The sequence below is a fragment of the Hemitrygon akajei genome, chromosome 17 (genome assembly GCF_048418815.1).
Source record: "Hemitrygon akajei chromosome 17, sHemAka1.3, whole genome shotgun sequence".
NCBI lineage: Eukaryota > Metazoa > Chordata > Chondrichthyes > Myliobatiformes > Dasyatidae > Hemitrygon > Hemitrygon akajei.
Genome location: NC_133140.1, coordinates 34919651 through 34930851, shown reverse-complemented (window position 1 = coordinate 34930851; position 11201 = coordinate 34919651). Strand labels below are relative to the sequence as shown.

Genomic DNA, 11201 nt, shown 5'->3' with positions numbered 1-11201 from the left:
TCACCCGATCACCCATTTTGCCCTTTTGCACAGTCACCATTATCTTTGCTTTACGTTCATGGTCTGTGTTAGACGATGGTTGATGATTTCACTGAAACTAAGTTTTAAATTAAAAAGGAAAAAAAAACGGGAAAATCTAAATCTTCTCAACTCCATAACAGTATCACGAAAATGTTTATAGCCAGATAATGCCTCGAAAGTTGCAAGAGTACCTCGCCCTCGGGTTATTCCCATAATGACCGAAGTTATTACAAAGCAGGAAGACACTGAGACCCAGGTAAAAAGGTCCACCTTTCAATCTTCTAGGTATGAGGTGGTAGCTTTTTTGTCAGAAATAACTCACACCATGAGTCTCAGCAAACTGCAAAGCGGCAAAGCTTTATTTTTCACGAGTCTGCAGAGTCGGACCCAAAACTGCTCCAGCAGTATTGAGCCCAGAGCATTACATTTCATTTCCTTTTATACAGTTTCAAGTAGGTTATCACGTGTCCCTCAGTTGCTGTATCATTCCTACAATTATTCATAGTCAGCTCCACTCTCCCCCTCCCCACAGCTTGTACATTTCGGGGGTCACATACACATTTTCTCATATCCTCTGTCCTTGGAGTTAGCCATCCGCAGAGCCATGTCTGCCAAGTTTTCAAACACTTATCGGCCTTGGAGTTAGCCACAAGAGTACAGCTTATCTCCATCTGTTCCATCCACCTCCGCTCTCAGCTCCTAGCTCAATGACTCCTTTTTAGTTCTTCATGATTACCACAAGGTACAGATTGTACCTATACAGTTTTGCAAGAATCTTATATCCTTATTTAGCAATGTGTCAGCATATGTTTTGTAAGCTTAGATCTTAGCACAGTCTAACCTTAACCCTTTCTCTTCTTACAATTCCACCCTTTTTCTTTTTAGAGTGTGCTAAGGATTTGTCCAGGGATTCCACTCTTCCAGTTCTCTGCCTCGTTGCAACAGCATTTTAGCCGGGTCAGCTGGGTTCCCTGGCTGCATTACCTGTACTACTACTCGCGTTATTAATGCTCTCAAGCAGGGTATTAAGCATGGTAATATGATTATCATTATGAGTATTCCGCCAAATATTAACAGGGCTATTCGCCACCAGCTTCCTCCCAGCAGACTATCCAGCCAACTCAGGTTCCCTAAGGATCTCCAAGTTTGTACTGGCACATGGGCCAACTTCCGAATTTTGTCGGATATTTTCAACACTGCCTTTCCATTATCATTTATCTTTAGGCAACAGTTTGTCAGATTGAACTTTCCACAGACCCCTCCCTCGGAGGCCAATAGGTAATCCAATGCTAATCGATTTTGGTATATGGCTGTTCTCATCTGGCTTTGCTGCTCAGCCAGCAATTCCAGAGCCAATGCGGTTTGGTTGGTGATCACCCCTACTACAGCTTGTAGGCGTATTATTCGATTTAACATATATACCGGGGTTCGGTAACCCCATGACCCATCCTGGGCCCAAGTTGCTGGTCCGTAATATTCAATGATGCGTGCTGGAGGCCACTCGTCGCCCCATTCTCCCACCTTTATCTCCCGCTTCTCCCTTCTCAGTGAGTCAAATAACTTGATTCCCAATTCCCTATCTTCATCCTGGGGTAGGAGGAAGAACTCTGGCCTTATAAGGCCTAAGAAACAAACTCCTCCCCATCCTTTCGGCAATTTGGTGTATGCCTGATTCCCACAAATCCAGAACAGACCTTCTGGGACAAATCCTCCTTTCCTTGCTTTCCGCCAGGCTTTCCAAACACTGGGAATTCCTTCGTACGGGTTATGCCCACTGCAATTCCAGATTCCCGAATTGTTTCCCATAGCCGTACAATTGTCCTTTGCCCCTTTAGTTATGTACCAAGTCGGCTCCTCGGGCCACCAAGTGGCATTATTTTTTGTTTTAGCCAACTTTATACTCTGACATGGGCTTTCTCCTACTTTCACCTTCCCTTTTCTTTCTACACATACTTGTCCTTCCGGATAGTTTGTTAACTTCCATTCTTGCGTCCTCCCAGTCCTTTTCTTATCCCAATCATGAGCCAATAGCTCCCACACACTCAAACTCTCACCTATCCATGGCCATTGCTCGCTCATGTGGGGTCCCCCACAAACCCAACAGTCACTTACATTTAAACTTGTAGCTATTCGAGTTGCTAAGTCTATAAACAGGTTTTCCTTCATTTCCGGTCTTGTTTTTCCATAGGTTCCCCATTCTTCTCTGACTCCACCAAACTCTGCCCTTCCTTTTTCTTTCCTTTCACATATCCATTCTGTCTCAGGGCATGTACTTTCTTGTACACTCCAACTTCTCCCTTCTCCTTTTTCTTCTCTCACTGATCCACCGGGGTATCCCCTGTTCTTTCTCAGGGTATATTTTATTCCTCCCTCTTCACATTCCTCTTTTTCTTTTCCATAACATTGGTCATTTACATGTGAATGTGACACAAGGGCCCCGGGTCGTTCTTTTCCTTTCTCCAAAACTCGGTTCCTACACTTGTCACATTTCCCTTCTATTTTTCCCACATACAGAATTAAATATATTACAGTCAATAATGTAACAGTCCACATTGAGTTCATTTTTGTTGCCTTTTCAGTTTCACCACCAACGGTTCTTCACTGGGAACACAGGTCCACTCCGTGTGTCCCTCAGGCTTAACTGGTCCCTTTATTCTGGATGCGTGGGTCCACCCTTTCTCTTTTGTTCGTACGGCCGCCTCGGTGGTTAACAGGACCTGGAAAGGGCCTTCCCACTGTGGTTGTAACTTCTCCGGCTTCCAGGTCCGTACCAGAACCCAATCTCCAGGCACGATCTGATGTAAAGCAAAGTCGAGCGGCGGAGTCTGGGCCAAGAGACCCTTCTTCCGCAGTTCTGCAAAGGAACGAGATAGTGCCAGTAAATAGTTCCTTATAAAAATATCACCCCCTTGTAGCGTGGGGTACCCTTCTACCTTATTCCAATACGGGAGTCCAAACAGCATTTCATAGGGGGAGATTCCTATATCCTTCCTGGGTGCTGTTCGGATTCTTAACAGGGCGATGGGGAGACACTTAGTCCAGGGTAACTTGGTTTCTAGCATTAATTTGGTCAATTGCGCCTTTAAGGTACTGTTCATCCTTTCCACCCGTCCCGAACTCTGGGGATGCCACGGGGTATGGTATTTCCATTGGATACTCAATGCATCACAAATCAACTGGTGCGTCTTGGAGGCAAAGTGTGTCCCTCTGTCCGAGTCTATGGACCCCATGATCCCATATCTGGGGATTATGTTTTCTAGTAGTATTCGGGCTACTGTAGGCGCATCGGCCTTTGTGGTCGGGTATGCTTCCACCCAGTGGGTAAAATGATCCACTATTACTAACAGGTACTTCCATCTCTGCACTGAGGGTAGTTCGGTAAAGTCGATCTGGACTCTATGGAACGGTCTCATGGCCAGTGGCTGGCCACCTCTTGGAGTGGATCGCATCACTTTCTTGTTTATCCGCTGGCACGTCGGACATCCAGTTATCTCTTGCTGGGCCAGTGTGTATATTCCTTTGCATACATAGTCCCTCAGAATTGTGTCGCACATGGCCTGTACTCCCCAGTGGGTTTGATGGTGCAACTGTTGGAGGATGTTGCGGGTTACTTCCTTATTTAGTACCTGTCTCCCATCCGGGACCGTCCATTTACCATCAGTGTCTTTTCGGGCTCCTAGTTGGTTCATGCTATCAATCTCTATTTGGGTAAACATAGGTTGTTTAGTAAGTCCTTCCCTCACTGGTATCAAGGTCAGGAGTTGGATCGGGTCTTCAACGGCTGCTCGTTTGGCCTCCCCATCGGCTAGACGGTTCCCTACTGCTTCAGGTGTTGATCCTTTTTGGTGTCCGGGTACATGTACTACCGCAATCTCAGTTGGTAGGGCCAGGGCTTCCAATGTCATACTTATCATTTGCTCGTGTGCCAGTCCCTTTCCTCTGGCCGTTATCAGTCCTCTTTCTTTCCATATCTTCCCAAAGGTATGTACTATCCCATAGGCGTACTTAGAGTCAGTGTATATTGTTCCGATCCTCTTCTCCAATATCCTCAGAGCCCTCTGGAGTGCGTATAATTCGCATGACTGGGCCGACCAGTTTCCCGGTAATCTCCCGGACTCCACTATTCTTTCAGTCTCTCCGTCAATGATGGCATATCCGCTGTGCCGTACTCCATCAATACATCGTGAGGATCCATCTATATACAATTCCTGTCCTTCTCCCAGGGGAACTTCCTGTAAGTCCTCCCGGCTCTTTGTTTGCAAGTCCAGCAATTCAATACAGTCGTGTTCTGACTCCTTTTCTTCTAGTCCTCCATAGAGGAACTGGGCTGGGTTGCAACTGGAATCCTTTGCGAAGTTTAGGTCTTCTCCGGTCATCAGTATAGTTTCGTACTTTAGAATGCGGGAGTCAGTGAGCCACCGATGTGCCTTCTGGGCTAGTAGGGTGCTGACCGAGTGGGGAGAATGCACTGTGATCTTCCCTCCAAAGGTTAGTTTCCGGGCTTCCTCTACCAATACCGCTGTCGCTGCCACTGCTTGGATACAGGTGGGCCATCCACGCGATACCGGGTCTAACATTTTTGACAGGAAAGCCACGGGTTGCCGCTTTCCTCCTCTTAGTTGGGTGAGTACCCCTTGGGCCATTCCTTCGGCATTGTTGACGTACAGCTGGAATGGTTTTTCCAGGGCTGGCAAGACTAACACCGGAGCACGGATCAATTGCCCCTTGATATAGTTGACTTTTTGCTCCTCTTCCTTTGTCCATTTTACTGTTTGCTCATCTTGCCCGAGTTTATCATACAGAAATCTCACCAGGGGAGTATAATTCTCAATCCAGATTCGACAATACCCCACTAACCCCAGGAACTGTCGTATCTCCTTCTTGGTACGAGGTAGCGACATCCCTGTTATTCCAGCTATCCTTTCTGGGGTAATGCTTCGCTGTCCCTTACTGACCCGGTGTCCCAGATACCTTACTTCCTTTTCCACGAATTGTAACTTTTTCTTGGAGACCCGTAGCCCCTTTTTCCCTAGGAAGTTCAGTAATCTGATGGTATCTTCCTGCACCCCTTTCTGTGTTGGCCCGGATAGTAATAAATCATCCACATACTGTAGCAGTTGGTTCTCTGGAGCACATTGGAATTCCGCTAGTACTTGCTCCAAGACCTGCCCGAATAGGTTAGGTGACTCAGTGAATCCTTGCGGCAGGACCGTCCATCTGAGTTGTCTTTTCCGCCCTGTTGTAGGATTTTCCCATTCAAACGCAAACATGTCCCGACTGCTTTCTTCTAGCGGGCAACTCCAGAAAGCATCTTTTAGATCTATTACACTGAACCATTCATGGTCAGGGGAGATTTTACTCATCAGGGTGTACGGGTTGGGTACTACCGGGTATCGGGTCTGGACTACTGCATTTAGACCCCGCAGGTCTTGTACCATCCGATAAGTCCCGTCCGGCTTTCGCACCGGGAGGATGGGGGTATTATATGGCGACATACATTCTTCCAGCAGTCCATCTGCGATCAGCCCTTCAATTACCGGCTGCAGCCCATTTCTTCCTTCCATTGCAATGGGATACTGCTTCCTCCTTACTGGGCGACCGTCCGGTAGCAAGGTGATCTGTAGAGGGCTGATGTTCAATCCTCCCCTATTTCCCTCTCTATACCACACCTCGGGCTCTATTTTCTGGTCGTCCTCTTCTTTTAATGCGAATAATTTTACTATTATTTCTCCATTGTTCGGCACTGTTCCAATGCCCAGTTGCACTTGCAGGTCCCTTCCTAATAGGTTAAATCCTGCGGAGGGCAGCAGGAGAAGGTCTTGCCTGGTTGCCCTATCTTCATATCCGACTTCCACATTGTCCACAATGGGTACTTGTATCGTTTTTCCTCCGATACCGGATACCTTCATTACTCTTGTTCCTGTTCGGGCGCCGGGAGGTATCTGGATTACACTGGATCTTTCAGCACCCGAATCTACCATAAAGGTTGTATCTGACCCTTGGGGACCTAATTTCAGATTTACCAGGGGTTCCTGTCGATAGTTTCTTCTCCCCAAGGGTAGGAACCCCCGACCCCCCTAGTCTTCGTCCTCCATCATGGCATATGACCTGACCTCTCGCCGATACTTAGGACATTCCCGTTTAAAATGTCCTTCCTCGTTACAGTGGAAGCATCTTAGAGTCCTTCGCGTTTTCCTTCCTGGTTCTTGGCCATTGCCTCGGTCTGACCACGTTCCCCTCTTTTCCCTGTTTTCTGTGGTTACTTGCTGTACTGTCTGAACCATTATCCTAGCGGTCTTTTTCTGTTTCTCCTCGTCTCTTCTTACAAACACCTTCTGTGCTTCTCGCAGTAATTCGCTCAAGGGTTTTGAATTCCAGTCCTCTATCTTTTCTAGCTTTTTCCGAATATCTGGCCAAGCTTTTGATACAAATTCTACCCTGATTAACTGTTGCCCCACCTCCGTCTCCGGGTCTACCCCCGCATATTGTTGCATATTTTTCCGAATTCTATCCAGGAAGTCAGTTGGGGTCTCATCGGGGTTTTGATGACTTCCAAATGCCTTATTGAAATTATGACCCTTGGGGACCGCTTGTCTTATCCCCTTGATCAGGAATTCCCTCATATCCCTCATGTTTCCTCGTCCTTCAGGAGTCTGTTTGTTCCAGTTTGGCTCCGTGAGGGGAAACTTAGGTGCCCCTTCGGTAGTCTTTTCTTTCTCCCACATAACTATAGCCGCCTGTCTTATCATTTGTCTCTCTTGGGTTGAGAATAACGTCCCCATGATGGAATACATTTCATCCCAGGTGTATATATTAGGCCCGAGGAACTGATCCAACTGTTCAGCCAGTCCCATCGGATCTTCCAGGAGGTTCTTCATTTCTTTTTTAAAGGTTCTTACCTCAGTGCTGGTCAGGGGAACATTCACATACCCCGTTCCCCCATCAGGTCCACTCATCGGGACCTCCCTTAAGGGGCATAACTTGGGCTCCTCTTCCTTTTTCACCCGTTGTCGTGTCCGGGAGCGCGTCATAATAAAGGGGGGTCCTGATTGTGGTGGATTCCCTTCCTCCCACTTCTTCCTTTCTTTTTCTAACCACTCATCGTATTCCTCTTTTCGTTTTTCTTCTTCTTCCGCCCATTCTTCCCGTTCTTTTTCCTTTTCAGCCTCCGCCTCCCGTGCCGGATCGTCCGGTTGGAGGGGGGCAGAGGGAGCCGCCTCCGGTTGTTCAGGCCGGGGCACGTAAGGCGGAGGTAAATGATTCAATACTTCCCAAGGAGGTTTCTCCTTGTTCTTTGTTTCCAATTTGTAACTTCTGGCTGAGTCTCCTGGCCCCGAAACCCAGCAAGAGGCGTATTCACTTTCTTCTTCTTTTACATTTGGCTTAGAGTTTACATATATGTTTAAGGCCTGTCTAACCCAATCCTCATCTGACCCAAATGGTGGCCACCATACCGAGGACCCTTTTATTGGCTGTTTGGACCATGATTTGCAATATTCTACCATTCTCTTTTTCTGCTTTCCCTTTGTTCGTCCATATCCCCATCCTGCAAACATTCTACCGAGGGGGCTATCAGGAGGTACCTTCGGGAACAAACCCGAACTCTCCGGCTCCTCTTCCTTTGAGCTTCCCCCTCCCATTATTCCCTTCCCGGCCCGGTTCTTTTTACTCTAGGTGTCGTCACACCTAGTTTACCCGGTCACACCCACCTAGATCTCAGTTAGCTAGTCTCACTTACCCGGTGTGCCGTAGAACCGTCTCCTTTCCTCCCTGCTTTGCCGCCTTGCGCTGTCCGGATCTCACTCGCTCAAGCCGTTTCAGACGACGAGCAAGGAATCAGGGACTGCCGAACTCGGCAGGGTGCACCTTCTCCGATGTCCTTCCTCTCGCCCTCCACGACCGGAGTGGGGATCCCGGACGAGACCCCCAGCTGTCAGAAATAACTCACACCATGAGTCTCAGCAAACTGCAAAGCGGCAAAGCTTTATTTTTCACGAGTCTGCAGAGTCGGACCCAAAACTGCTCCAGCAGTATTGAGCCCAGAGCATTACATTTCATTTCCTTTTATACAGTTTCAAGTAGGTTATCACGTGTCCCTCAGTTGCTGTATCATTCCTACAATTATTCATAGTCAGCTCCACTCTCCCCCTCCCCACAGCTTGTACATTTCGGGGGTCACATACACATTTTCTCATATCCTCTGTCCTTGGAGTTAGCCATCCGCAGAGCCATGTCTGCCAAGTTTTCAAACACTTATCGGCCTTGGAGTTAGCCACAAGAGTACAGCTTATCTCCATCTGTTCCATCCACCTCCGCTCTCAGCTCCTAGCTCAATGACTCCTTTTTAGTTCTTCATGATTACCACAAGGTACAGATTGTACCTATACAGTTTTGCAAGAATCTTATATCCTTATTTAGCAATGTGTCAGCATATGTTTTGTAAGCTTAGATCTTAGCACAGTCTAACCTTAACCCTTTCTCTTCTTACATTTTTGATCGAAATTTATTTCACATTTTCTTTTTACAATTACAGTATTCAAAAAGCCTGAATCTACAACCCACAGAAACAACAGGTCAATTTGACCGTCGGCAATACTTAAAATGATCATTTGCAACATTAGTATCGCAATGCGTCGATTGCAGAAAGGCTGTTTTTATCTTAGCATTCAGCTGCTCCCTTAAATAAATTGTATTAACCTTCATATGAAAGGTTGGATGTTAAAATGAGCACGAGCATTACTCTGTGTGCGAGAGATGGCCCGTAGCACGAGATTTCAACCCGAATGGAAAATCGGAAAAAGAAAGTTTATTTAAAAAGGCAAACATTGCGGTTACAGCCTGCCGCTGTTAATCAATGAGATACAGATACACATGTGACCGGTTTCTTTCAGATTCGGGCGCCTCTGCAGCCGCAGCATGATGAACTAATGGTCAATATGATTGACTTTCACAGGTCACAAGTTGCGAGATTAACAAGTTCGCCGCGGCCGCTCTGCACCTTCTCAGTATCAAAATTGCATCTGCATTTAGTCAGAAACAGGAACTTGCAGCGTACGCAGATGTACATGTTTTAAAGAAGACGAGAAGCTGAAAATCGAAGCAAACTTACGCAACAAGAGCTATGATTAATATAGGTCCATTATGTTGTTAGTCTGATTTAAACGTAGTTGGGTTTAGGAGGGACAATGGTGAGTTTTGCAGTGACATTTACACCTTCCTTGAGCCGACCGTCAGGCGGAAGTGTCTCCGACCAACGAATAAACGACTGCTTTTAGTGTTGAAAATGCGAACAAAAATGCCATCTTACTCATGGAGAAAAGGAAAACTTTGTTTCTCCTATTTACATTGTTTCAAATGTGAACGTTATCGCAGCGGTAATGTTGTCTGAATAGCGCCACGTTCTCTTCACTTAACTTATCTCATAATGATGACTGCAATTAATTCAAATTTTGGAATAAGGTCTTTTCACTTAATTAAAGAGCTATACCTTTTCAAATGTGTCTAAACCCTCATTTTATTTCAATATGTTTAAAAGGTACATTTAATGTCAGAGAAATATATACAATATACGTCCCGATTTTTTTCACAAACATCCACAAAAACAGAGGAGTGCCCCAAAGATGAATGACAGTTGAATGTCAGAACACCAAAGAACCCCCAGCTCTTCCCTCCCACGCATAAGCAGTAGCAAAGTAGACCCCCCACACCAACAAAAAAACATCTGCATCCTCCAACGAGCACTCAAGCGTGCAGCAAAGCATCAAAGAAGACACAGACTTGCCGTACCCAAAGACTACTCGTCCTCCCGGTTTTCGACATACCACGGGCTCTCTCTGTCCTTAATAAGAGAAAAAGAGATGTCCACGTTTCACAGCGAGAGGGGAGACATAACCAAACACCTCGCTGATTCATGGTGTTAAAACTCTGTTACCTCGCTTTTTCCGAGCTCTGTGCCCAAAGAACTGGGGCATCTGCGCACACAGCCAGCAGCCAGTTCGCTGATTTCGATCTTCCGTGTACTCCCACGACACATCAGGCGGCGCCACCGGCACCGGTCTCGAATTCACTCGTCTCGAGAGCCATAAAAATCCGGTACCCTGACGGCGCGCTGGTTTTCCAGGCCGCGTCCTCGGCATATCCAAAAGCGGCCGCTCGGGAGGCCCGGAGAGCGGATCCCATTCCCTGACTAGATATTTGCATTAACGAGTAAGTATGCAGGCGCACCTAGTCAAATGGCCAGTGAGTATATATCATATTATTGGAACAATGCCGGCAATAGAAAACCATGCAGTTTTGAAATTGAGGCAAAATTCGGGGCTGTTCAATGTGCATGGCTGCAGCGAGTTGTTGGAGATGACTGAAAAGAGAAGGCAGTTCACCTTCTAATACGGCGGCGATTTCAAAGACATGTCTGGAATTTTAAGTCTGCAGATTACTGGGAAACAACATAGCAGAAGTAGGGCACTTGGCAACTCGACATGTTTCGCCATTTAATAAGATTGTGACTGATCTGGCGGTAACATCAAATTCCTACCCGGCCCACTCACAGTAACTTTCGAATTCTTGTTTCTTGAGCAGATTTTATATCAACAGTAAAATGACACAGATTTATGGGTTTCAATGTTTTATTTCAGGAAGAGACATCCAAAGACACGCAACACTGAGAGTAATTTATTTTTTTCTTCACATGGGCATATAAACCTTTCATAGCTACCCCTTTTAGAGACCTCAAGATCAAATACATATCAATTGATACCACTTTCCCTTTTCTAAACTTCAGAGGACGCAAATGTAGCCGGGCCAACATGCTGAACGGGCCACTCATTTTAATTCCACGTCCCATTCCCATTCTGATATGTCTATCCATGGCCTCCTCTACTGTCAAGTTGAAGCCACACTCAGGTTGGAGGAACAACACCTTATATTCCGTCTGGGTAGCCTCCAACCAGATGGCATGAACATTGATGTCCCTAACTTCCGTTAATGCCCCTCCGCACCTTCTTAACCCATCCCTTATTGATTTATTTATCCTCCCCCCTTTTATCACTTCTTTTTTTCTCTCTCTCTGCCCCTCTCACAATCACTCCTTTCCTGTTCTCCATCTCCCTCTGGTGCTCCCCTCGCACTTTCTTTCTCTCCAGATCTTCCGTCTCCTGATCTCCAGCGGTATATCCTTTTTG

The 11201-nt window shown here is 46.5% G+C and overlaps 1 protein-coding gene across 1 annotated transcript; it reads right to left on the bottom strand.

Annotated features, from left to right (window-relative positions):
• Positions 1-358: 358 nt before the first annotated feature.
• Positions 359-8504, bottom strand: LOC140740591 (endogenous retrovirus group 3 member 1 Env polyprotein-like). Its single transcript, XM_073069878.1, has 2 exons — positions 7760-8504; positions 359-2875 (listed from the first exon to the last, which is right to left on the bottom strand). The coding sequence occupies exon 2, from the start codon at positions 2581-2583 to the stop codon at positions 913-915; it is 1671 nt and encodes a 556-aa protein (XP_072925979.1). The 5' UTR covers positions 2584-2875; positions 7760-8504; the 3' UTR covers positions 359-912.
• Between the last annotated feature and the right edge of the window lie 2697 nt (positions 8505-11201).

What these genes read in the sequence shown, in the direction of transcription:
- LOC140740591 (XM_073069878.1), bottom strand. Translation starts at nt 2,583, where the DNA reads ATGAACTCAATGTGGACTGTTACATTATTGACTGTAATATATTTAATT.